The 27,319-nt window shown below is 39.6% G+C and overlaps 1 protein-coding gene across 2 annotated transcripts; it reads right to left on the bottom strand.

Annotated features, from left to right (window-relative positions):
- Positions 1-10,101: 10,101 nt before the first annotated feature.
- PRKAB2 (protein kinase AMP-activated non-catalytic subunit beta 2) lies at positions 10,102-26,510 on the bottom strand. 2 transcript variants are annotated; one of them, XM_043877213.1, is made up of 8 exons: positions 26,351-26,510; positions 25,905-26,087; positions 21,718-21,884; positions 20,797-20,890; positions 20,459-20,579; positions 17,323-17,456; positions 16,599-16,667; positions 10,102-14,678 (listed from the first exon to the last, which is right to left on the bottom strand). In XM_043877213.1, the coding sequence occupies exons 2-8, from the start codon at positions 26,058-26,060 to the stop codon at positions 14,601-14,603; spliced, it is 819 nt and encodes a 272-aa protein (XP_043733148.1). In that variant the 5' UTR covers positions 26,061-26,087; positions 26,351-26,510; the 3' UTR covers positions 10,102-14,600. The 2 variants fall into 2 exon arrangements, with proteins under 2 accessions (XP_043733148.1, XP_043733149.1); XM_043877214.1 differs by lacking the exon at positions 21,718-21,884.
- Positions 26,511-27,319: the final 809 nt, after the last annotated feature.

Genomic DNA, 27,319 nt, shown 5'->3' with positions numbered 1-27,319 from the left:
CAGTCTGCCAGCTTTCCAAATGAAGTTGTATTTCTTGCCTGAACACCATGTCTCTTGGATTTATTGCTCTGTCATGCAGTGAACAGAGTGAGCTTGGACTCAGTAACACACATCCATACACACACACACACACACACATATCTAAAATCATCTAAAAGATCCATATGTAATGTTATATTCTCTATTTTGTAAAACGGGATAATGAGGCTCAAAAAGATTGCCTACTTAAAGTGGTGGATCTGGTATTCAAATCCAATAAAATCTTTTTCAAATCCATGGTTTTATTTCTTAAATCTAGGCCCAGTAAAGGATTTTGTGAGGAATCACTTGGGCTTCCCAGGTTGTGCTAGTCATAAAGAACCAGCCTGCCAATGCAGGAGACATAAAAGACCCGGGTTTGATCCCTGGGTCGGTAAGATCCCCTGCAGGAGGAGATGGCAATCCACTCCAGTACTTATGCCTGAAAAATCCTGTGGACAGAGGAGCCTGGTGGGCTACAGTCCATAGCGTTGCAACAAGTTGAACACAACTGAAGCAACTTAGCATACACACTTGGAACTAAGGAATATTGGTTGTTTATAATGTAATGTAAAAATTATCTGTTTATAATGTCTTTTATTCATCCATTTAACAAGTATTTGTTGACTATTCTATGTGGCAAGGACCTGTATAGTAAGGGGGCAAAAACAAGGCAGATCTTACTCTCACAAAGATTATCTTCTAATAGTCAAACATTATATGATAATTACTAAATATATTGCAATTGTGATGAGTGTTAATTACTATTTACGTGTTCTTTTGTCTAATTTCATCAGCTAGGGATTGAAAGGTGACTGAGCATGAAAAATACACCCATGAAATCCATGAGGATATGTTTTTCCTGGACAGGAATCTTCTGATTTTTTCATCTGAAAAGTGAGAAGTTCAGTTCAGTTCAGTCGCTCAGTTGTGTCTGACTTTTTGCAACCCCATGGACTGCAGCATGCCAGGCCTCCCTGTCCATCACCAACTCCCAGAGTTTACCCAAACTCATGTCCATTGAGTCAGTGATGCCATCCAACCATCTCATCCTCTGTCGTGAAGATCATGGTTTATTCCACTCTGATATTCCAATATAAGTCTGTGTGGTTAGAGTGCAAAGAGCACTGGCTTGGAAGTCTTAAGGCTCCCAGATTTATAAAGATAGCAATGCCACCAACAAGCTGTGGGAGCTCTAGCATGTTTCTTAATCTTTGTAAGCCTCAGTTTCTTCATCTATAAAATTAGGTTGTTATCCTTAATTTTTCCAGTTTTCCAAGTTTCCTGCAGAGGAACACCCCTGCCATGGTGCCCTGGAGACTTTGTATTCACATAGGCCACACAGGCTTAAATTGCAGCTGATCTGAGCTTTGGCAGAATGCCTTTTTATCCTCTGGAACACGAGAGGACAGGAGGCTTGAAGATCCCACTGGCTTGAAGATCCTGGAGTTGCCTTGAATATCCCACTTGCCTTTGTGTTTCCCTTCATAGTCCCTCATGAGATAGGTTATCAATGCCTACCAAGTTTTGATGAGAAATGATGCTTTCTGCCTTCTTTTCTCAGGGCATAGCTGAGACGATAAAACCATTTAGTTCCAGTCTAAAACTGGCTCCTCAGCAGTGGGTATCCTACAACTCACATGGCAGTCATAGTCCCCTTTTGTTTTGGTGGTGACTTTTTGTGTGCAGGACAATGGCCCAGGGAGCTGGTACATTTGACTACTCTTTTTTCACTGTTTATGTAAGTAATAAACTGAATGTAAAAGTGGCTCATTGTATTTTTGCCAGCTGAGTCAGTCAGGCCTTGGTCTTATCTTGTGTGCTTGACAGTTTCTTTCTGCTCTAGTGTTCTCTTTGAACCGTGATGAACTTTGTGTGTGTTAAATAGCCACTAGTCACTTCAGCCAAAGCCAGGGCATAGTCCTCAGTTTGCTGAATAAACATTATACTTAGCCTATGCCCTGAGGATATATGACTGAGTAACTAGTTGGAAGAAAGTATTTGCAGGGCTAGAGAGAATTATAAAAGCATATGTTATAGTAGGATGAGCTGGTGGCAGTCTCTTGGCAGCCATAGAGGATGAGAATAAGGACAGTCTTCAGGCTAGGTTGGGAAAGCTTGAGGGGAAAACAAAAATTGCCTACAATATTATCCAACTCCTTAAGCGGCAGCCCGTGTTGAGCAGTGAGGTCTGAGAGAGTACTTATCCCATAGTGAGTTGTGCACCTGGCCAAGGAGGCCCACAGGATGGAGCCAAGGCTTATTTACACTGCTAGAAAGCATCACCTCCAAGGGGAGGAGTATATAACCACAAGACTCTGCTGCACACTCCAAAATTCAACCTCCGGGCTGTCCTCGTAGTAGATGCCTACCGAATAACTTTTGGATTAGCAGGAATGAAAGATGCTTGAAGAAGTGTAACAAATTTTACCTTAATGGTTCTTCTTCCTAGGATCAGGAGGGGCTAAGGAAAAAAGGATCACTGTGTGTAAAGAAATAGTAATAATTATTTTCTTCTGTACTTTCAGTTTACAAAGGATTTTATACACATTATTTCATGAATATTTATTGAGTAATTAATTTTCCTGACACCATGCTAGGCACTGGAGTCACAGAGTTCTCCTTGAGAACCTCAAATTTATAAGACATAAATGCTCAAAACAGGTACTTTTATCAGAATGTGGCAACTGTCCTAACCTTTGGATATTCTAACAGCATAGAGGAGGGGCATATAGTACAAGGCAAAAACATGTCTTGCCAATGGGAAGGTGAAACAGTGAGAGTTTTCGAGAATAATCCCATACTCATCAGAGCTCACCACAGAAGAATGTCACTGGGAATGGATGGTATAAGGCAGAGTCTTCCTAAGAAGGGTCTTTCCTATGTCTTCAGAGAGTGTGGAGAATCTCTCAGAAGATTCTTGGGATAAGAAGGTAGGGAGCTAAAAGCCATCTAATTTGGAAAAGAAGTAAATTATCTCTGTTCACATATGATATGATCTCATCTAAGAAACTGTAAAGATTCCACACACACAAGTTAGAAATAATAAATGAATTCAGCAAAATAGTAGGATACAAAATCAACACACAAAAATCAGTTGTGATTCTGTATCCTAACAATGAACAGCTGGAAAAGGAAACTAATAAAACAATCCTATTTGCCTTAAAAAGAATAACATACTTGGGAATCAATGAAGGAGATGAAAGACTTATACAATGAAACTACAAAACACTGATGAAAGAAATTAAAGAAGACAAAAATAAATAGAAAAATGGCCAATGTTCATAAATTGGAAGACAATATTGCTAAGATGCCCATACTACCCCAAATGATCTACAGATCCAATGCATTCCATATCAAAATTCTAACTTTTTTTTTGCAAAAATGGAAAAATCCACCTTAAAATTCTTAAATGGAACTTCAAGGACTCCTGAATATCCAAAATAATTTTGAAAATTAAGAACAAAGTTGGAAAACACATTTCCTGATTTTAAAACCTACTGCAAAGTGACAGTAATCAAAACAATGTGGTACTAGCATAATGACAGACATAGAACAGTGGAATAGTATAGAATTGAGAAATAAACTCTTACTTATATGGTCAAATGATTTTCAATAAGAGATCCCAAGACCATTCAGTGAATGAAAGGACAGCCTTTTCAACAAAAAGTTCTGAGGGAAATGGATATCTACCTGCACTAGAACAAAGTTGAACTCTTATTTAACACCATACACATTTGCTGTTGTTGTTCAGTCGTTCAGTCATGTCTGACTCTTTGCAGCCCTATGGACTGCAGCATGCCAGGCTTCCCTGTCCTTCGCTATCTCCCAGAGCTTTCTCAAACTCTTGTCCATTGAGTCAGTGATATCATCCAACCATCTCATCTTCTGTCATCCTATCCTCCACCTACACCAGGGTCTTTTCTAATGAGTCAGCTCTTCCCATCAGGTGGCCAAAGTATTGTGGCTTCAGCTTCAGCATCAGTCCTTCCAATGAATAGTCAAGGTTGATTTCCTTTAGGATTGACTGGTTTGATCTCCTTGCAGTCCAAGGGCCTCTCAAGAGTCTTCTCCAACACCACAATTCAAAAGCATCAATTCTTTGGAGCTCAGCCTTCTTTATGGTCCCACTCTCACATCCATACGTGACTACTGGAAAATTGATCAAAGACCTAAATGTAACAGCTAAAATCATAACTCTTAGAACAAAACATAGGGGGAAAGCTTCATGACACTGAATTTGGCAATGATTTCTTGTATATAACATCAAAGGCACAGGCAACAAGAGAAACAGATAAGTTGGACTTGATCAAAATTAAAATTTTTTGTACGTCAAAGGGCTTCTATCATCAGAGTAAAAAACAACCCACAGAAAAGGAGAAAATATTTGCAAATCATGTATCTGACATGGGATTGATATCCAGAAAACATAAAAAACTCTTTCAGCAACAAAAAGGAAACAATTTAGAAATGAGCAAAGGACTTAAAAGAACATTTCTTCCAAGAAGAGACACAAATGGCCAATAAGCATATGAAAAGATGTCAATGTGAATAGTTATTAGTGCAGTGCAAATTAAAATCTCAGGTTTCACTTCACACTCATTAGGATGTCTGTTATTAATATAAAAATTAGAAAACCTCCAAACAAGAAAACAAAACAATTTCTAATACCGAGGTTGAGAGTGTTTCCAGGAAAATCATGTACTCTATAATATCCCCTCTGTCTTCCTGAGCATGTATATGAAGTTACTTTCTTACCTTCAAATTAAAAATCTTTATATTCTGAAGGACAGGATTTTTTTCTTACCTAGTCTGGCAATTCTAATCTTTTAGTTCATTGAAATTTAATATAATTACTATTATAACTGGATATATGTCCACCTCTTTATTACTTGGTTTTTACGTTTACCATATTTTTTTAATGGCCTGAAGCCATGATTTGCACACAAGTTGCTGTAACACAATCAAGGTTTAAAAAGAAACCACCAAACCATATGTTTTATGTTCCACTTTACCCTCCTTCTTTGCTTTCTTTTTGATTAGACAAATATTTTATGTTATTATGTTTTCTCCTATTAACTTGCTTTACCATTCTTTGAGATTTTACCTTAGAAATATCAACATGCAACATTTATGATTTAGTATATTTTTATACAAATGATTACTTTCACAATACTTCTAGGATTCTTGGAAAACTATAACTCCCTTTACCAAATTTTACTTTTGCTTTACTCTTGACAAACTATTGTAAATTCCTGAAGTCATTAAATATTTTTGCTCACACATCTACCATTTTCATTATTCTTATTCCATTCTGAATTGCCGTGTTTCTAACTAGGATTATTTTCATTCTTTCATAAAAAGTACTTTTAGTATATTTGTAATATCCTTTGCTAATGCTGTGTTTCCTCAGCTTTTGTTTTCTAAAAACATATGTATTTCACCATTTTTTACTTCTTAACATTTTTTTTTAATTTACTGGGGTATAATTGACGTATAATAACTAAACATATTTGAAGTGCACACTTGATCTTTCCATATATATACACACATATGTTTGTATATATATGTATGGTGGCCTGTCGTTCAATTGCTTTTGACTGTTTGCGACCCTATAGACTGTACCTCGACAGACTTCTCTGTCCATGGGGTTCTTCCAACAAGAGTACTGGAGTGGGTTGCCATTTCCTCCTCCAGTGGATCTTCCTGACCCAGGGATATGTACCTGTGATATATATATACCTGTGAAGCCTCACTAATGAACATAACCAGCATCCCCCATTGTTTCCTCCTGCTCTTTTGTAATCTCTTCCTCTCTCCTATCCCTGCTGCTGCTGCTGCTGCTGCTGCTAAGTCACTTCAGTTGTGTCCAGCTCTGTGTGACCCCATAGACGGCAGCCCACCAGGCTCCTCCATCCCTGGGATTCTCCAGGCAAGAATACTGGAGTGGGTTGCCATTTCCTTCTCCAATGCATGAAAGTGAAAAGTGAAAGTGAAGTTGCTCAGTCGTGTCCCACTCTTGGACCCCATGGACTGTAGCCCACCAGGCTCCTCCATCCATGGGATTCTCCAGGCAAGAGTAGTGGAGTGGGGTGCCATTGCCTTCTCTGTCTCCTATCCCTACCATTAATAACTCCATCCTTAGATCATCATTGACCTGATTTCTGGATAATATGGTGTGTACTCTTTTCTGTTGGCTTCTCTTGCTCAGCTTAGTGTTTTTGAGATTTAACCGCATTATTCTGTTGTGAAGTTTTATTTTATGTGTCAACTTGACTTGCCCAAATAGGATGCTCAAATAAGTAGCAAAACATTATTTCTATGTGTCTATGAGAGTGTTTCTGGAAGAGATTAGCCTTTGATCTATTAAACTCTATCTCTGTGCAGCTTTCTTCTCTGTGGTATTCTACCCTGTGCATTCTGTGTTGTTGGTCTTTGCAAACTTACCAAACTGGAAATTCTCAAAGTATCCAGCCTCGGCAATTCTTAAAGTATTCAGCCTAAATTCATTTCCTGTATTTCAGGGATTAAAGTCCTTTGTTGCTTGGTTTTTAATGTCTAAAAGTCATTATTTAATATATTTTGTCTGCGTCTTTGGTTGTTTTTGATGGGAGGATAAATCTAGTCCCTGTTATTCTATTTTGACCAGAAATAAAAGTCTGGTAATTTTTTATTGGATGTCAAAATTGTGACTATTTATGTGCTGGATATTTTTGTATTCCTATAGGTGTTTTTTTAAAAAAGATTTATTTGTGTGTCTCTGACTGGGTCTTCATTGCTGCACACAGGCTTTCTCTAGTTGTGGTGAGAGGGGCTACTCTTTGTTGCAGTGCACAGGCTTCTCATTGCAGCGGCTTCTCTTGTTGCAGAGCACAGGCTCTAGGTGTGTGGGCTTCAGTAGTTGTGGCACATGGGCTGAGTAGTTGTGGCTCAGAGGCTTAGTTGTTCCATGGCATGTGGAATCTTCCTGGACCCCTGTGTCCCCTACATTGGAAGGCAGATGCTTAACCACCAGAACACCAGGGAAGCCCTCCTATAGGTATTCTTGAGTTTTGTTTTGGAATGCAGTTATTTGGAAACCACTTGGCCTTTCAAGAATTTTTAGAATAGTTCTTTTGTGTCCTACCCCACATTAGTCCAATACTTGACAAATGTCTTGGGACCATGTGCTTCCAACAAATTCCTTTTCTCTAGCTGGTTTTATTACCACAGAACCAGGAGTTTGGGGAGATTTTGCTCTGCTTTTGATGAGCTCTTATGGTAGCTCTAAAGCCTCCTATGCAGTCCAGACTTCAGTAAGTGTCCTTTAGAGAAAAATAGCTGTGCATTGATGCCATTCAAGTTTTCAACTCATCCCTCCATCACCACATACCACTAACGGCTTTATTGGTTTCACTTCATCCCCATCAGATACCTTCTGCCTGGGAAAAGCTCAGTCCTCAGCGCACGCCCAGCATCAGCAAACAGATACAGGGAGTAAGATGGCTAGTGATTTCAGTTTGCCTTGGATGGTTCTACTTCCCTTCTTGGATGTTAGTTCATTCAGTCCTGGTTGCAGCCACAGTTCCCTGTTAATCTAAAAACAAGACGCCACTCTCAGAATCCATTCTGTGTTCAGACTGGCTGTTGATCAGGTAGATCCCTGGATTCCTTTACTCTCTGCAGATTTCCTAACTCTAGGTCACTCTCCCAGACTACCTCCAGTTGCCAGCTCTGCCAACTGGGAGAGAAAGAGAAATACCATCTTCATGTTTCCATTTGTGGATACAACAAAAGACTCCAAACATTCAAAATATCCCCAGTCTGTTCCCTGACCCCCGAGAAATAGTTTCTGAGATCCGGTTGAATGCAACACCCATTCCACTACCCAATCCCAACACCTAACGTGTAATCGTGACCCAGAACTTGTAATCGATGACAAATATCCCTGAAAACAAGAACTAAGTTAGGTCTGTAGTCAGAGTTTTGAGGATCAGTCGGCTGGGAGTTAAGATTTTTACCCCCAAGATCCAGGTATACCGGTCTGCAGTAATCTTTGTGGCTCTTTCAGGTGTTCAGAATTCTCACCTGATATTCTCATCACAAGCTATCATTAGCAGGAGGGCTTTGGAAGCTGTAGTCAAGGGAAGTCAATTCTAGAGTAGCTGAGAATTTGGCGAAAACCCATTTTTGTTTTAAAATATCTTATTGCATGTGGACCTTCTGACAGAGAACCTTGCCCTCCTCCCTAGAAAGTCAATGAAGAGAATACTCTCAAGACAGAGTCTTCTTCAGAGTACGACTTGAGTGCCTGAAGAATTCTAACAGAGAAGTTCATCTCCAATGTAAGTGCCCTGAAGCCAGGGGATGGATTAGAGAAAGGGAGGTAGTACTCGAGATCTCCATATGCGCTGCTGAATGGTGACCAAGTAGGGCCACGGAGAGACTCACAAGGTCTCCAAACCACCTGTCATGGGGAATTATTGATGCAGGGGAGGAGAGGAGTTTGGAAGGGATATAACAAAAAACTCCAAATCAACTGGGCCAGAAGGAAATGCTTTAGAAAACATGTCAATGAAAGTTTGAGCCTTGATAGAATTCTGGTGCCATTTTGTTGTTCAGTGACCAAGGTCCATGTTTAGGAGACTATTCTGCTAGAGGCTGAGTCCCCGTTACACCCCCCACTCTCTACCTGTGGTCTGCATGCAGTCTCCTGACTTATTGTTGAGGTTTGGGGGTAACTGTTTTGGTCCATTTCTACTCTCACGGTTCTTCATTACCTGTCCTTGTACATCTCCGCTTCGCCAACCCTCTGTTCTCACCCTCTAGTCACTCCCACCAGGTCATGCCCCTCTTTCTTTTGAGGAAATTTAACTCAGGTGACTTCAGAGCAGCAAATACAGAATAGCCTGATTGTGTTCTTTGAAGAAAAGTCCAGATGCTAGCTACATAAAAACACCATGAAATAAAGGGATGGAAAATAAAATGGATATTATAACCATGGCCCTGGGCAAAGCCATCTGAGAGAAGTGATTGCTGTCAGAATGAAGTATATAACCTGCTTTCACATATAAGTACATATCTGACAGAGAAAGAATAAGTAGGGAAGTTCCAGGATAATGGTCACCTCTGAATATATGTTAGAATCATCTGGCGAGCTTAACAAATATAGATACATGGACCCCATGGGAGAGATTTTCATTTAATTGGAGTTTGGGGGCTTCCTGGGGGCTTCCCTCGTGGCTCAGACAGTGAAGAATCTGCCTGCAGTGCAGGGGACCTGGGTTTGATCACTGGGTTGGGAAGATCCCCTGGAGAAGGGACTGGCTACCCACTCCAGTATTCTTGGCTGGAGAATTCCGTGAATAGATGAACCTGGCGGTCTATGTCCATAGGGTCACAAAGAGTCGGACATGACTGAGCGACTAACATTTTCACTTTTTTCCGGTGCCTCAGTGATAAAGAACCTGCCTGCCAATGCAGGAGACAAAAGTTTGGTCCCTGAGTCCCCCTGGAGAAGGAAATGGCAACCCACTCCATTTTTCTTGCCTAGGAAATCCCATGAACAGAGGAGCCTAGTGGGCTGCAGTCCGTGGGGCCACAAGACAGTCAGACCCGACATAGCGACTAAACAAAAATCAAAGTAGGAGACTGGCATCAGTATTTTTATAGAATCTGTACAGGTAATGTTAATGTGTGGCCAGGGATGAAAACCATTAGGCTAATCCAGGACAGGATGACAGCCAAGTGTGCAGTTTACAGAAAGTGCTAAAAATCAAATCAGCGTTTGCATTCCTCTAGTTAATGTTGGCATAGCCTGGGTCAAAAAGAAGAGGAATGATATCATGTGTCCCATATACCTATTACATTTCTCTTTTTTTTTTTTTTTTAATTTTTTATTAGTTGGAGGCTAATTACTTCACAACATTTCAGTGGGTCTTGTCATACATTGATATGAATCAGCCATAGATTTACACGTATTCCCCGATACATTTCTCTTTATTTAAAAATATCCATGTGGCAACTTACATTCTTCAGGTCCTGAGGCTACCTGGACAGATACATCTTGATGGTAAAATCAGTAATTGATGAAGAACTCAAATATTATTGCTGTATAATACTTTTATTCAACAGTTTTATGGGGGAAAAAACTCACATTTCAGTATGTGTTACATCACATAATTTTCAGACATGTCAGAATCCAGTGACAAATTACATTTGGAGAAAAGCTTTAAAATCCATTCTTGTAAGCCACTCCTTTGTGAAATATTGAAAAGCAGCTTTGTCCCTCAGCACTAAAGATTACAAAAAGCACCATTTAAAGGAGGACTGACATATTTAATTCCCTTCAAATTATAGTCTTATTCCCCCTTTATAACAGAGCTGTATTCATTCAAAGTGCTATGGTGAAGTAACAACCAACATTCTAAAATTTACCAAAATTTAAGCAAGTTTCACATATGAGGCCCAGTGTGGAGATTAGGACTAATCAACATTAGTGAGCTTTGGCTGCTCTAAAACCACAACCTGGGTAGGTGTTCTGTAGATGGGAACAGAAAAGAAGTTAGATGATCAGTACATAATACTTAGGGTAGGTACTCCTCAGTCATTTAACCTGACTACAAAATCCACAGAGTATTCAGTATTTCACACCAATCATATTGCAAAAGCACTGTGCTACATAAAATTCAACTCCACTCATGTTGGAACTAATACAAAATTTAACTTTTAAATAATTTATTCAATTCAAAGCACAACTGAGTAAAGCAAATCAAGACAAAGCCCAAATTTGAATCCTGGAGGGATTCCATTGCCAAGAACCGTATTTCGTAAGTAACAGACTCTTAGAGCCTTTTCCTCTGCTTCTTTTTTCTTATAATTTTTAAAGATTTGGCCTTTTTACTCTGAAAGTTCCAGTTCACTGTAGAAATGAGAGCCCTTCAACCTCCAATTGTGATCGATGCTTAAGGAAAGACAAATGCCTAGATACAGAGTTTTAAAAGACCCTAACTCCTATCCCTTCCAGGTCCTCCATCCCATGGGTAACTAGAGTCAGCAGTTCCTAGTAAAAGACAGCAAGGACTCAGCTTTAAGAATGAGTCAGAATAACACAGGAACCAATGGTGAATCTGCTCTTAAGTCTATGCCCCAAATCACTAGAACATGAAGATTTAGAGATCTCTGAGAATAGAACATATTGCAAACATACACAAACATAGACTATTGCATATAACTTTTAGTTGAGGTCAAAAATTTAAAAGCCCTATTTCCCCAATTAAAAGCAGGGGAGTCTGTCGTTAATATGTCTCCTTCATTTATACCCAGATTAATATAAGCCCAGTCTAGAGGTAAAACTTCTTTCTCAACTTAACTTCATTTTAGCAGCATACACGGAGTACCAACACTTTTCAAAAATTTTTTATCTCAGATCCATTAGGCACAAGAGACTAGAAATAATCAGAGTGAAGTGACTGGGCCTGGGTTTATAGGATCCTGTCAGAAACTTCTCTTGAATTCTTTTATAGGCTTTCTCTACCATATATAAGCATTGTTTTCTTTTAAAGCCAACACTCTTGAGGCCAGATACCCTTCAGGGGTTTTGCCTAGTGATTAAATCCCATTCAACTCTAATCTTAAAGCAAGCTAATAATCCTGACACAGATGTTCTTCCTTCCATGACACATCTTCCTTAACAAGATGACTAGTATTTGCTTTAGGTAACGTTTGACTTTAGACCCTTGTAAAGTTTGCCTGACACATGAAGTTAAAGCACAATATAGAAGAAAGTGTAGAAAACAGAAACAAGAGACAAAGGGAAGATTTTTTTATATGGTAAATTCTATACAATGAGATCCAAAGACACCAGGATGTGTCTGATTTAATTTTTAAAAGGATATTTCTAGTTCTGGGTTACTTAAGCCTTAATTTTCCTAGTATCACTCCTCAGCTCAGTTACTCTGCTTCCCACAACTCCTATACCATGATAAGCTCTTTAATAGTCAGCCTCCTCAAAGAGTTACATTCTTATTTTTTAAGTCTGTGAAACTCTTATAGGCAAAAGCTAACCAACCAACCAAACAAACAAAAAAAAACCCCAATTTTTTACTCTTTATTCATTTTCAAACTCTGTCAAATTCTTCTGCAGAAAATAAACTATCCTTTTAACCAATATAAAAGAATGAGTGAGCTGTACTTTGGGGTACTTTCCTCCTTCCCTTTCAGCCTTCCAGAACAGTTTCTTGGAGACAGACTGAGGACAGTATGATAGGAATTATCAAGGCCATGGGATGTTATCAACAGCACAGAGAAGGGACAGGGCTGCGTAAGTCCATCCAATTCCTCTTATTTGTCCCTTTCCAAAACTGCTGGTAGGCTCCAATTTCATATCTGGCTGAAAGATTGATTACCTCAGAATTTGGAAAACTGACACCTTCTGCACATTTCCAGATTAGAAAGATTGGAAGGTCACCAACACCAAAACCTGCTGTTGCTGAAGACAGACCTATTCATTTCATAGAAGCATCTGAGAAAACTGGGAGGAATCTCTTTTCCTACCCCACGCTAATGATATATCTGTGCAGAATAGAAATTTTAATACATGAACACATGGATGATTACATGATAATACCGTTGAGAAGACATATAAGTACAACAAAATCTTCCATGTAGCAAGCAAGATTTTAAATCCTAAGTGATTCACTTGTTTACTGGGTATTAGAAAAATACAAAATTCTAGTATAACTGAAGACAGTATAGATCCTGACAGTTGATTCTAACAGAATTTTAGAATGGCACACCATTCTAAAAGTGACTAGAACCATAAAACGTTCTCCACAAAAGCATTTTGCTGTAGAGTGGCCTCAAGTGACTAAAGCAGTATTTACTCTCAGCAATTAACCACCAAAGCACTTAGTAATTTACATTCTCAGCAAGACAACAATCCCATACCATACTGCTCACACAGATGATCTAAGAGTTCTACATACCCAAAGACAACTATGTCATCAAGTTTACATGGGAAAGAGAGGAGGTAGCTAATTGACATGTGGGTACCCTTTCAGTGGGACTGGGCTCATCTCAAGGAGTCTCTCAAGCATCAAATCTGGCCTCCTTCAGTACTGAATGTTTGGCTTGCATTTATTTGTAATGTAAGAGCCACAGAAACTTAGGGAAAAATATCTTATCTCTCAATCTCAAGAGTGGATTGAATAGAAACGTTTTACTCCACAAATGGAAATCACTGACCCCTCTTCATCATCAAACACTTTTTGGGAAAAGATACAGAAGAACAAGATGACTGTTAGCATTTAGCACATGAAAGCAATACTTTTCATTGCTGAGACTACCAAGGGTAATTTCTTGCTTCTTGGCGTAATGAATCGTTAAGTTGAAGGAAACTTTTAGGTGCACAAAATGAGCCTGAATGGGCCTGTATCTAGAACAATGTTTACTGTAATGATGTACACAGAGTCAGCCTCATTAATGTATGATTGTAGAGGGCTAGACTAGAGAAGAAAATATAGTGAGCTATTTATCAAAAGCTTGAAGTTCTCCAAAAGCAGTCTCTTTAGACCAATGAAAGGGCATTTTTTGGAGAAAAGAAAAATATAGGCACATAAAAATCTTCCAAGGACAAAAGACATGAAAGTTTTCACTAGTTTTACTCTCACCTTCAAAGCTGTCTACTCTGTGAAAGAAAACATGGAAGCAGGGCCAAACCAGGTGGGAAAAAGCATGGGAATGTGCCAATACAGCCTTAACCGTGGCACCAAACCAGAACAAGAAAGGAGACCTTCCGCATTCTGCCTTTCATGTCATACTAAGCCAGAGTTTCTTCAGTAGAAGTTAAAGTAAGTGGTAACAAAGTGTCATGGGCCTGTGCTGGCTTAAAAAGGAGACATCCTGGCAGCCCTAGTCTATGAGGTGGGTCAGGTCTCACAAAGCCTTTGAAAGGGGTCACTTACCCACCAAGTTCTGTGCTAGGGAAGGGTCAGGTATAGGATTTGAAGGAGGCTAACAAAGCAAGAATGTGAAATGAAAGGGAAAAGGGTTCTTATGGGCCATCTGGTATCATTTTAAAAAGCACAGATTGTGCCACATTCTCTGGGAATACAGAGAACCCATGCAAGAAAAGCTGCTCCTGCAAGGAGGCAGCTGTAAGTAGGGCAGCAGTCTGGCACAAGTCCATTCCTTGGAGAGCCAAGGTAGTAGCAGTGATAGAATCCCCACCCAACAAGGATCCTGAAAGTGTGTTCTTCATTCATGTTAGGAAAAAAGATTCCTGTAATGGCTCTTCCTGAAGCTCTCCCAAACAAGTCTTGGTGAGTTCCCATAGGCAGGGACAATACATCTAGCTAGGAGGCTTCCATTAACTTTCCCTTCATATGTATATATATATATATATTGTGTTAAAATAAATTCCATAAACTCATAAAGCTCTCATCTGCAATCAAATGCAAAAGCAGAGCATCCTACTCAGAGGCACTGAAACACACATATTAGCCTCAAAGCAAATCAGCCTTCCAGTCCCAGCTAAGACTGGTCCAGTCCAGAAAGGCAAGGGAGATGCTTCTCCTGAATCCTGGGAGGCAGGAAGGGATCCCTCAGATGGGCTTGTACAGAAGAGTAGTGACATACTTCTTCTTGTAGCGATGGGTTGCACTAAGGACCATCACACTGTCCTGCAAGGGAAATAAACACATGCAGTTAATTCATTAGTTGAGGATGGAGACAGCTGTTCCCAGCCATTTATCCCTCACAGTTGCTCACTTTAAACAGAGTCACTTTGATATTATCAAAAAAAGGTGGTTTGGGAGTCAAATCAATTTGTTTTGATCCTGACACCTACTGTTACACTCTGTGACCTTGAGTAATTACTTTGTTGTTGTTGTTCAGTTGCTAAGCTGTATCCGACTCCTGTCTCCAAGTCTTTTTTCTTCATTAAAAAGGATAATACCAACCATTAAGATGGCTCCAATGATTAGATGAAAATATCCGACACAGAATCTGACAGAAAATAGGTGCTAAAGAAATATTAGTGTTCTACCTCACTTCCTTTTCCACCTCAAATTCAAATATTCGGCTTAAAATTATCACGGAAAAAAAGAAATATTGTGACATCCGTTTCTAGAAGGAAGTCGTAAAAGCAATGAGAAGAAACAGCAGTGATCCTTTTGAAAAACCATTTCCAAACCCCAAAACAGGTCTAATTTCCATTGAGTATCTGGGGTTGGACTTAAAAAACATCCTCACTGATCAAGAGGGGACTCAGCAATCATCTTCTATCCTTGAACAAAGTAGACCCTAAAATCCTCCTTGGAAAGACACTCCATCCAATGAAGCAATTCCAAACAGCTTAAACAATCTTGAGAGAACCAGGGATAGGTATCATCCACAATGAATACTTACCAGATTGACATTCTGTGACCACAGTATACAGATCACAGCCTAAACATGACAGAAGCCAGGCAGGTAAAAAATTTAACTCCAGAAAGAGTTTGGTAGAAATGAGGAGCAGGTGACAAAAAGACCTACTTCGAAAAACCAGCACCATAATCTCTAGGAAAGAACATGGAATGACGATGGGAGGACAGGACCTCAGTCCTCTCTCTGGTCCTAACTGGCAATGTGACCTTCTCTGAGCCTTAGTTTCTTTATCTCTAAAACAGGAGTTAAAAATAATACTTAATCTCACAAGCTTATTAGGAAAATTAAATTCAATAATATATGTTTATAAGTACCTCATAATCTGTTACAGACAGCTGTATCAGTGATTTCCCTAATCTGGCTGCATATCTAAGAAACATAAGCAACTTAAAAAAATTAGTGAGGCCCATCCTAGATGCACTTATTCAGAATCCCTGGGGATAGGGCTTCTGAATCTGTTATTTTCACAAACTTCCCCCAAGTAATTCTGTTGATGCTCAGCTTAGTTTGGTAACTACAGAACTATATAAAATATCTCAATAGCCAGACCACAAAGACATTACAGGACTGAACAGATATTTTCAATCCAGAATCTAAAGCAGCAGAGAAATCAAGAAGCATTCTAAGAAACCAAGAAGCATTCTAAGAGCTGGGGAGTGGCGGGGTGGGGGTAGGGGCAGGGTTGGCGGTGCACAGGGCAAGTCTGGTCACATTTCTCCTTTAAGTAGTATATAGGAAAGATGCAAGCACTGGGGTATATATGACTCAGGCACCTGAAAGCAGGTCATGTGCACCTTTAAAAACCGGAGGTTTTAATATCAGATTTAAACATTCTTTGAACTGGAAAGTAAACTTGCTTTTTCTGCAAATGAAATCCTAGTACTTACTATGAACTCACACTTAATTAAGTAGGTGGTGCAAAGGTTATAGCTACCCAGAAAGAAACCAAGAAACAAAAAAGTCAATTTAATCACAGGGCAATTCAGCTAGCCAGAACTCAGATATCAAGACTAAGATTTAGAATAAACAAACTCACCCTTTGGTTAAAAAAAAGAAAGTTCTTCTCCTATAATTGGACCATTACTGCCAGCTTCAGCAAACCACTAGAGAACATGTGTTCAACTCTTGCCCTCCTGTTTCTGGGAGCTATGTGAAAAAGCAGGCCCACCACTTACCTTAATGGACAATGCATAGAGATGGTTCAGCATGACATGATTGGGCTCGGGGAGCAAGGCTGGGTCACACTGTTTAAAAAAAAAAAAGACTAAATGGGGTTAAATGTACAGTCTTAAACCAAACAGTTTATTCTTCCTCAAAGATCTTTGGAACTGTTGAGAAACTCAAAACTAGAAGGTATTATTTCTTTTAAATAATTCACTTATTCTAGTATACATCAATAATATATTCTCATCACAGAAAAATCACAAAAATTCTGAGTCCCGGGCAGAAACTCTAAGCTTCAGTACCTATTTCATCCTCTTTTTAATAGACCTTACCCATAACACATATGGAAGGTTTGTGTTAAGAGGCAAAAATAATCTTAGTGGGAATCAAGTGAATTGACTAGAAATATAAATTATATGCAAAATATGCTTCTTTTGGATATCGCCAAATGATAAATACTTCTTATGTTGGAATAAAAGTCTTAGAAACTGTTTCTAGCAATCCATAGCTCTGAGCTGATACATTAGGACCAGAAGAAAACTATGAATTTTGATATCAGTACTTGGAAAAGTCACAACTCAGCCCTGGAAAAAGGAACCTGTAATGCTACTGATACATACATGATTCATATTCAACAGACCTCTGTAATAATCCCAACCTCTAAGATTACTAGACTTTGGCTCAAATGATTCTAGTAACCCTCAGATGCCCCAGCAATATTTTTAGAATACTCACAGATATGTTAGTGTCCTTGTTAAGAATAACTTGGAGAAGGTGAGGAGGCAGGATGGGTGGGGATTTAAATCTCTCCTCTGATCGAAACACATACATTTCTTGACCATAAGGCCCTGGGGGTGAGCTGGAAAGGTCTGGAAGATATTGATTCAAATATAAAGGCAAGTTGGACAGCTAGTAAAGATGCAGGAAAAAACTGTCAATACATGGTGGGTAATATTAAATATGGTAGAAGTCAGGAATCATAAACTTGTGACTTGTTGGGTCTACAACTATAAGGCAAAGAAAAAGTCTGGGTCATCCTGAACATAAACCATGAGGTTCTTCAACATGGCAACACGATTGGAGGATAGGGGAAGAGATAAGGATGTAGGTTCAGGGGAGAGCTACTCCATTTATCAACTGTATGACTTGGGACAAATCTCTCTACTATAGTCAGTTTCTTCATTCATAAAATGAAAACAACAATTTCTGCCCTATTTCACAGTGTTTTTATAGGAATCAAATGAGACAACAGATGTGACAATGGCTTAAAAACTATTAAACAACATGAAAATATTAGATTTTTCTTCTTCCCACTCAAGCAACAATAAAGGTTATAAATTCTAGGACTACTGATACTACAATGAGTGTAATAACGAGGAAAAATGACTAACAATGTAGTAATCATTAGGGAAATACAACTTAAAACCATGGTAAGATACCACATCACACTCATTAATTCGGCTATAATAAAAAAAGACAGACAATAATAATTATTGGCGATGCTGTGGAGAAACGAGAACCTCTGTGCTGTTCCCATTGCTGGTTGGAATGTAAAATGGTGAAGCCACTCTGGAAAACAGCAGTTCCTCCAGAAGTTAAGCAAAGTTACCATATGACCTGCATTTATATTCCTGGGCCACTTACCCAAGATAAATGAAAACAGACGTCCACAAAAGAACTTGAACATAAATGTTTATAACATCATCACTTGTAACATACAAAAAGTGGAAACAGTCCAAGTATCCATCAGCTAAATGACTGGATCAACAAAATGGTATACCCATACAATGGAATTTAATTCAGTTGTAAGGAATGAAGTACTTATACATATTAAAACATGGATGAGCCCTCAAAACGTTATGCTAAGTTAAAGAAGCCAGACACAAAAGACCACAAAGTGTATAATCCCATTTATACGAAATGTCCAAAAGAGGAAAATCCATAGAGACACAAAGTAATTTAGGGATGCCAGAGGTGGCGAGAAGCAAGGACTGCGAAGTAACTGCTAATGGGAATGGAGTTTCGTTTGGGGGTGATTAAAATGGTCTGGAATTAGATAATGATAATGGTTGCACAACTCTGTGAATACACTAAAAATTATCTAATTGTACACCTTAAAAGAGTGAATTTTATGGCATGTGAAATTAAATCTTTAAAAAATGGGAAAAGTATATGCAGATAAGAACAAAAATACACAAAAAGGAGAAGAACTATGATTTTTTGCTTAATATTTTTTACGGTTCCTAGTAAGAAGGATTTTTAAACCAGTTCAACATAAGAACTCAGAATTCAATTATATGTGGGGCAAAAGAAGAGTAGCAAAAATACTGTTATATTAAACAATATCTTAAAAACATATACAACTTGACACTTTTCAAAGTACTCTGTTATTTTGCCACATGAACTACAAAAATACTCTTGGTAAGTACACAGAACAGTGTTTCTTCCCTTTTCATTAAAAAAAAAAATGGTAAAGTCATTTAGCTAAAGTCACATACATGGCAAGATGGTCACAGAGTGCAGATTAAAACTCAAGATTACTAATAAAATGTATTCTAAACCTTTCCTCAGAGGATCAGGAAATTGGGTGAAAGAAGGAAAGGAGGAATATCAACAGTATGCTAGTCTTCTCTCTATATAATTATGATTATATGTCTATCATTCACTGGTTGCTTTGTTAGAATCATATAATGCAAAAATTTAGTCATAGTCGCCTTGATATTTAATTTGGTATTTTTTTAATCTCTTTTTAATCTCTGCCCCACCAGTTAAGAACAATATCCAGCCTACTTTCTGACCTTATGTAATGAAAACAATATCTGTAATTTTTCTAAGCAATTATTATACTATTGATTATTCTCTTAGAAATTATTCTGCATAAGCTACCCTTGTGTCCTGAGATTCTAAGGTCTCACTTCCGGCACTGTGTCTCCTCAGCTGAGAGTTTAAGCCTTTGATTTTACTGATAAGAAACTTTGAAAACTAAAAATGTTGAAGGATTCACCCATAATGGGAAAGCTAGTTAGTAGCAGAGGCAGGTTTTGAACTCACAAGGGAGAAGTTTGCTTACTGGGAACAGAGTTCTTTAGACATTCACAGTCTTTACCGTAAAGTAACCAAACTGGTAACTGTGAATGTGGACGGCAAATCACTTTTCTGGTGTTATAGCCAATTTAAGTAGAGATGAAGGCCTTGGAAAAAATACTGGGAGAAACAAAAGGATATAGGTCTTTTCCTCTATCGAGGATTTTTTTTTTTAACCCAAAACTTTAAAAATTTCAGTTAACATATACACAAAAGAAATTTGAGGTTTTTATAACTCTTTTCCCCAAAGATTGCCATATATGTAGGGCCTATTAAATATACAACTGCCAACTAAGCTATCAGTCTGGCAGGATTAAGTTGAGGCAGCTAAACAAGGCAAAGGAGACATAAGTAGCCCCTGCTAGTTGATACTGTCAAAGGTCAATGAAAAAACTGAAATATTATTAGAAATAGCTTCTTAAACTATAGATCACAGCACATTAGTCATTTATAAAAAGAAGAATAAAGTAGAAAATAAAGTACTTCACATGTAATAAAGGCAAACATTATAGTGCAAGACATGTTACTGGTTTGTGTGATGTGTGTTTTGGGTTACAATGTAAATTTAATGTAGATCAAATATATTTACTTTCACTTACTGTGAAATAAAATACATTACACAGATTTCATTCTCAGAGAATATGACCTAAATGTTTATAGGAGAAACATATACACAGAATTTGGAAGGTTCCTAAGTCGAAAATGAAAGAAACAAAAACCACTCTTGGGAAGAAACATGCATTATAAGAAAGGAAAGATCAAGAAAGAGCAAATACTACAAAATTACCTCGACAAGATGTCTCTGAGCTTTCCATTGAATCTAGCTTTAAAGCATCAAACACCTCAAAATCAGATTTCTTGACATGGATCAAATTGTTAATTGTGCCAAGCTGACTGGTAACCACAGGCTGAAACAGTGAATGGAAAAAAAAAAAATTTCATGAATCCCCATTTCAAATGCATCTCGTCCATTCAACTCTCCTCTTTTTAGAAGGGATTATACTTGGCACCACCATCTTTTATCAACAGGGAAATCCAACAGCAATGATATTTGACACCCAGAGGGAATGATAGCTAAAAGGAGACTGTTAAGCCAGTGGTTACCCTCGGAGGTCAAGGTCTTACCTCTGATGGATCATGAACCCACTGTCCATCCACAAAAAACTTGTACTGGTGCTCTCCCTCAGGGAGGTCCAGGATGGCAACAAAGTCATTATGGCTACAGAAGAAAACAGAAAGTTAAACAGACTAAATTCTTATTACAAGACAGAAGATAAAGTAAAAGCCATGAGGCAATCACAGTATCATACCAGTGATCTCCCACATTCCTAAGTGATTGCACCCCCTGGAGTAAAAAAATAATTTATAAACCCACTCTCCTTTTTCTACATCCACTTGAGCATGTATTTGCTAGCCTTCCTAATAACTTTAATTTGTAACTAATATCTGGAAAAGAACAATAAAGATATTAATCCCCCAGAATGTTTCACCTTAGTACAACTATTTTGCTTCAGCAGAACAGATCCCTCAGGAGTGTAAAAAAGATAGCAAGTAGGTTCAGAATAAGAAGTGCCTCAAGGTACTCTTTCCACATTTTGGTGAGCATTTTCTAGCAAATTACCTACATACAAAGGGCCATAGTCAGTTACATAATTCACTGTTGCTCTGCAAGCAACAAATAACATTACTACCTAGAACTTTACAGTGTGTTTTGTTTAGTGCAGAAGTCAGGGCAACTGGACTCAGGCAGTTACGGGAGACTTCCCACAAGCACAGAAAGACTTCTATTAACACAATCCTAAAGAATATACCTACAAAACTGTTACAAGTCCCTCTGAGGCAATGACATTCTAAGTGGTACAACATCTCTGACTCACTATAAGGTTAAAAAAAATGTCACAGATATAGTTACTGGTCACAAAAAATGTTCTAGAGAGAGTCCCTAGCAGGTGGAGAGGAGTAGTCTAGCCAAGTCTCTCTCCTGAGAAAGGAAATTGGGTCTCTACTACCGGACCCAGTAGACTCAACCAAGACACTTGTCTTCACCTCTTAATCAGTGGAATCTTGGTGCTCCAATTGTTGAAGGACCCAGAGATGAAGACCTCCTTGCCTCCTTCAGACCAGCGGATAACAGTGGGCCGGGCCTGCTGTGTGGGCTTTACGGAGTCCTCCAAATCCTGCTGCCATGATACAAACTCTTTGTCCCCAGGGAGCTGTAAGAAGGATTAGGTCATCCCTAAATTGTGACCCTGGAATTTTGAAAAGGTCACTCTCCTCCTTAGGGCAGAGAGGGGTGCTACATTTCTGATAAGGATTAATAAGCCTTGAAATGAGCAACTACATCAAATTTTGAACAAAACTATAGAAAAGAAACTCATCTAGGACCCAAATGGTCAAATGGCTTATGCTCAAAGTCTGCCCAAATCATAGCCTAATTTCTGAGTCTGCATGAATCACTCATCCTTTCAGAGCCTTAGGATTTCCCTTAAAATACAAACAAACAAAAAACCTTACTTCCTGTTACCAGATTAACTCATAGGCAGACAATCATGACATGCTTCTCTCTTAAGAGAAAAAATATGAAAATAAAGCATGATTCTACAAAAAATAATTAAGTTAGTCATCTATTTTTTTTCTTTTGCTGTGCCATGCAGCATGCAGGATCTTAGTTCCCCAACCAAGGATTCGAACCCTCACCCCTGCAGCGGAAGCACAGAGTTTTAATCACTGGACCCCCAAGGAAGTCCTAAGCTATGTAATTTTCATATGTATATATAAGCATCTCAACTATCAGTTGTAATAGAAATTAGAGATACTAAAATTCTTAAATAATTCATAATCTCCTCTTTAGTTAATAGGTTATAAAAAGACATTAAATATATAAAAATCAGATCATTGGTTTCCTAAATTTTGAGAAACAGTTATGAAATCTTACTTATTTATCTATGCCAGGCTTATACTAGTAATTTTCAGGAGTAGGGATGAAAATTGTGGAGCTATAAGAAGCATCAGATCAAAAACACAGTTTCCTTTAAAAAAGTGGTTCCAATATCAAATGAGGTATGTAGGATTGCAGAAGAAAACGGACTCCTTAGTCAAGTTTCTTTTCATTACCATCCTTTATAACAGAAACTGGCAAACTATGGCCAGTGAGCCAGATGCTTTTATAAATAAAGTTTTATTGGAAAATAGCCACATTCATTCACTTATTTTCTATAGCTGCTTTCATGCTGCAATGGCAGAACTGAATATCAGTGACAGAGACTGTATGGTCTGCCACAAAGTCTAAAATATTTACTATCTGGCCCTTTACAGAAAAAGTTTGTTGACCCACCCTTTAGAGTGGCTTAAATGACTTTGGTAAATAAGTCTTTATGGTATCAAGTCAAAATATTATTAATACCAAATAAAATAATGTGGGATTAAAAAAAAAAGACTAGTTTATTCACTTGCACTTTACTTTCAAAATGGCTGGGGCAGTCTACCTTCCATACTGTCTCTGAATATTCCTCAAAACTACAGTATGAGACGTTACTAGCAACATAATCCTTAGTAAACAAAGAGAACTGAAGGAACTTTCACATTATATAAGGAAGTGACTTAAGAGAAAAACTTGATCTCCATTTTCTCAAAGCAATGAACTCGTCTGACAGTCTGGATTAGAATTATAGAAATTTTTACATTCCTAACAATTACATATGCCTCAGATTCTGATTCAGATATAGAACCTGGGAATCTATTTTTAAGAAGCTTCCCAGACAATAATACTAAAATTTAATGTTGAAAATAAAGAAAGAAATCTCATCATTAGAGATACATCCTAAAATACTTACAGATAAAGTAGTATTTGATATGATGGTCTGAGATTTGCTTAAAAATAATTGGTGGCTAGAGGGATGGGATGGGGGAGGGGGAAGCTTCAGAGGCTTGGGATATATGTAGACATGTCTGATATATGTTGTACAGCCGAACTTAACATTGTAAAGCAATTATACTCCAATAAAAAAAATACTTTAAAAAAAAAAATAATAATAATTGGTGGGGGTAGAGTGGATCGGGGTATAGATGATATGAATTCATTCATGATTTGATCCTTGTTTAAACTGGATGACAGTTATATAGGATTCATTACACTGTTCTCCTGACTTTGAAACATGGACAAATGTTTCAGATTTTCCATGAAATGTTTAAATAAATCCCAGCTAAGTCTAATGTGCAAATAGGACTGAAAACCATTGAACTAGTCCACTGAAGAAGGGTGGCATTTGAAGCAATACAGGCCCATCTGCCACTGTTTCTATCATTTACTTATATGCTTTATTATTTTAGAATTCGAAAGCTACAAACTATTAATATGCCTAGCTTTGGAAGAAAGCCCTTCCACGTATGATATGACATTTCTGTGGTAGGCATCAGTGCAGCTGACAAGCAGAAAGATTGTTTACTCCAAGTTAAATACTCAGCAAAATCATCAGGAAAAGAGGCAAAACAATTAGAATTACAATTGAAAACTGTTTAAGTGAAACACTGAGGAAAGAAATAGAATAAACTGAGCAATTGTAAAATCTTAGATTTGGAAATGACCTTGGGAATTATTTGAACCAATCTTATTTCACAAATGGCAAGACTGAGGAAAGGGAAAGAAAGATCCAAAATAGGCTCCATTTCAGATCGAGCAACCTGGCTTTTATTCAGGACACCGATTACTGCAGTCACAGTTTGACAAGTACACAGTACTTAAATCCTGAGTCATCAGTGTAGGAAATGGATAAAAATACAATCACCTTGAGAAAGCTTTGAAGAAGTAAATTCAGATGGCTGGGGAGACAGCCCAAGCGTTGAGGAAGTCCTGAAGTGGAAGAAGGAAGAAAGGAACAGAGAAGAAACCCCAAGAAATCACCTTCACTTCTCTTTGTGATTATGTTTTCAATTGGGATCCAAGAAAATAAAACAGAATCCACATTTCATGTGTTATCAACCCAGCAAAATTACTTTCTATTTACCCTGGTGGCTCAGATGGTAAAGAATCTGCCTGCAATTCAGGAGACCCAGGTTCAATCCCTGGATCGGGAAAATCCCCTGGAAAGGGAATGGCAACCCACTTCAGTATTCTTGCCTGGAGAATCCCATGGAGAGAGGAGCCTGTTCATGGGGTTGCAAAGGGTCGGAGATGAATGAATGACTAACACACACACACACATTTACAAGAGTAAGTAGAATAAAACCTCAGATGTGTGGCAAGGGATGAGTGATAACGTCAAACACACCCCAATCTCCTCAATCCCTCCATTTTTCTACTTCATCCCAGTCAGACTACCAGGTAGAATTAATGTATTTAATGCGGACAGCTCTAAAAGTGATTACAAACATTCGGATGTAATTTCATTGCGGTCAGCTCCATCTATCCTTTCTGCAGGGTGAACACAAGTTGCCACTTTCTGGAAAGTCCTAGACTGACAACCAGGTCTTCAAGGAAACTGTGGGCTGTCCGTTTTCAGCTTGGTAATATTATGAAGTACTATCGGGAAGTGAAGAAATCCTAAAATTATCTGCTCTCCCACTTAAGTAGTAGCTGGACGTGAAAAAAAGCACCTCAGCCACAACAACTATAAAGTATGAGATGAAAACAGCAGTCAACCAAACAATGTCTTTTACTGATCCCCAAGACTAGGAAAAAGTATTCATATAAGCAAAGGGTTGCTGCTCACAGTCATGCCAAAGGGGAAGAGGATCTGAAGTGCTGATCTCTTAGAAGGGCAAAAATGAGACTAATACAAAGAAGTAGAAGTGTTCAGGGAAAAGTAAGTCACCTGCCTACCTTAGGGCAGATGTGAGAAACTGCCGCCTATGGTCACAACTCAGGTAACCTACAGTCTGAAGTTTTTCACAACCTACAAATTCATCAATACTCTAGAAGAGGGCACCCGTGCGGGTCAAGAAAACCAAGGGGGAGGGGGGGTGGGGAGGTTTGTTGGCCTCATCCTAAAAATGTGGCAAACAGAGGAGTCCAGTAACAAGAACTCCGCCTCTATCCTATGTTGAGGCAGTACCGCAAAAAGAATTACCACTCAGAATCTCCGTCCCCAGGAGAAAAAAAAAAAAAAAAAACACCTTTAATTCTAAAAACCTTAATTCGGGTCAGTGTGGTAAGAAAAAAGCAAAAGAGGGAGGAGGAGCCCTGACACCCAGCCTGCTGCAGGACCGCCACCAACTGGGGGCGTGGGGACGCTCACCTTGGAGTCCGGCAGGCTGAAGACGCTGGGGTCGTCCGTGCTCCCCACCATGATCTTCTGTTCCTTACCCGGAGCATGGCCGCCGGCGCCCTCGGCGCGCGCAGCCTTGGCGCCGTGGCGCTCCCCGGCCACTCGATCGCTGGTGGTGTTTCCCATGGCGGTGCAGCTCGAGTCGGGGGCCACCTGCCGTAGGGAACAGCATGGGGCAAGGGACACCCCGGCAGTCTTGTCAGGGGAGCCCCCGGCCCCGCCCCTGCGCCTGGGGACCCAGGCGAGGGAATCCCCGCCCCAGGGAAGCCGCGACTGGAGGACCTCTTCCTCCCTGGCCTCCAAGAACGCCCGGAACCCCCAAACCCTCTAGAGGCCGGCTGCTCAAGAAACCTCCTTTCGGGAACTCCCCCGCACCCCCCGCGCTCACGGTCCAGGGGAGCCCCCACCCCAATCACCTCCCACGATGCTCTCCCTCCTCCCGGGACCAATGGTGCGATGGCTGTTCTGCGGAAAAAGCCACCAATAAAGTTATAGAAATTGAAGCCTCGCCCCGGGCTAGCGAGCCGGGTTTCCTCCTAAAATGGCTACAAGATCGGTGGCGCGGGGCCCGCCCCGCGCGCGTTCCCTGCGGCCGCGCCGCGACGGCGCCCGGGGCCAGCCGGCCTCTCTAGCCGCCGCCGGCTCGGTGGTGGGCCGCCGCGCGCAGCCTCCACCTCCAGGCGGGGGCGCTCGTGCCGCAGGCAGCGGAGTGCGTGGCCAGGACAGCGTCCCTGGCAAGCCTGCGCCGGGATCTTAGGTTCAGATCAGTTCAGTTCAGTCGCTCAGTCGTGTCCAACTCTTTGCGATCCCATGGACTGCAGCACGCCAGGCCTCCCTGTCCATCACCAACTCCCGGAGTTTACTCAAACTCATGTCCATTGAGTTGGTGATGCCATCATCCTCTGTCGTCCCCTTCTCCTCTCGCCTTCAATCTTTCCCAGCATCAGGGTCCTTTCAAATGAATCAGCTCTTCCCTTCCCATCAGGTGGTCAAAGTATTGGAGTTTCAGCTTCAACATCACTCCTTCCAGTGAACACCCAGGACTGATCTCCTTTATGATGAACTGGTTGGATCTCCTTGCAGTCCAAGGGACTCTCAAGAGTCTTCTCCAACACCACAGTTCAAAAGCATCAATTCTTCGGTGCTCACCTCTGTTTATAGTCCAACACACATGACACATGACCACTGGAAAAACCATAGCCTCGACGAGACGGAACTTTGTTGGCAAAGCAATGTCTCTGCTTTTTAATATGCTATCTAGGTTGGTCATAACTTTTCTTCCAAGGAGTAAGCGTCTTTTTAATTCATGGCTGCAGTCACCATCTGCAGTGATTTTGAAGCCCCCCAAAATAAAGTCTGCCACTGTTTCCACTGTTTCTCCATCT

Source organism: Cervus elaphus, chromosome 20 (assembly GCF_910594005.1).
Source record: "Cervus elaphus chromosome 20, mCerEla1.1, whole genome shotgun sequence".
Lineage (NCBI taxonomy): Eukaryota > Metazoa > Chordata > Mammalia > Artiodactyla > Cervidae > Cervus > Cervus elaphus.
This window is presented reverse-complemented; position numbering and strand designations above follow the sequence as displayed.

Excerpts from the sequence above, each read along its gene's own strand:
- PRKAB2 (XM_043877213.1), bottom strand. The coding sequence starts at position 26,060 with ATGGGAAACACCACCAGCGATCGAGTGGCCGGGGAGCGCCACGGCGCC. Across the intron at positions 21,885-25,904 it reads TCAGCCTGCCGGACTCCAAG|CTCCCTGGGGACAAAGAGTT; the intron begins GTGAGCGTCCCC and ends TCCTTCTTACAG. Across the intron at positions 17,457-20,458 it reads CTCAGAGACATCTTGTCGAG|ACCTTTCCAGCTCACCCCCA; the intron begins GTAATTTTGTAG and ends AATATCTTCCAG.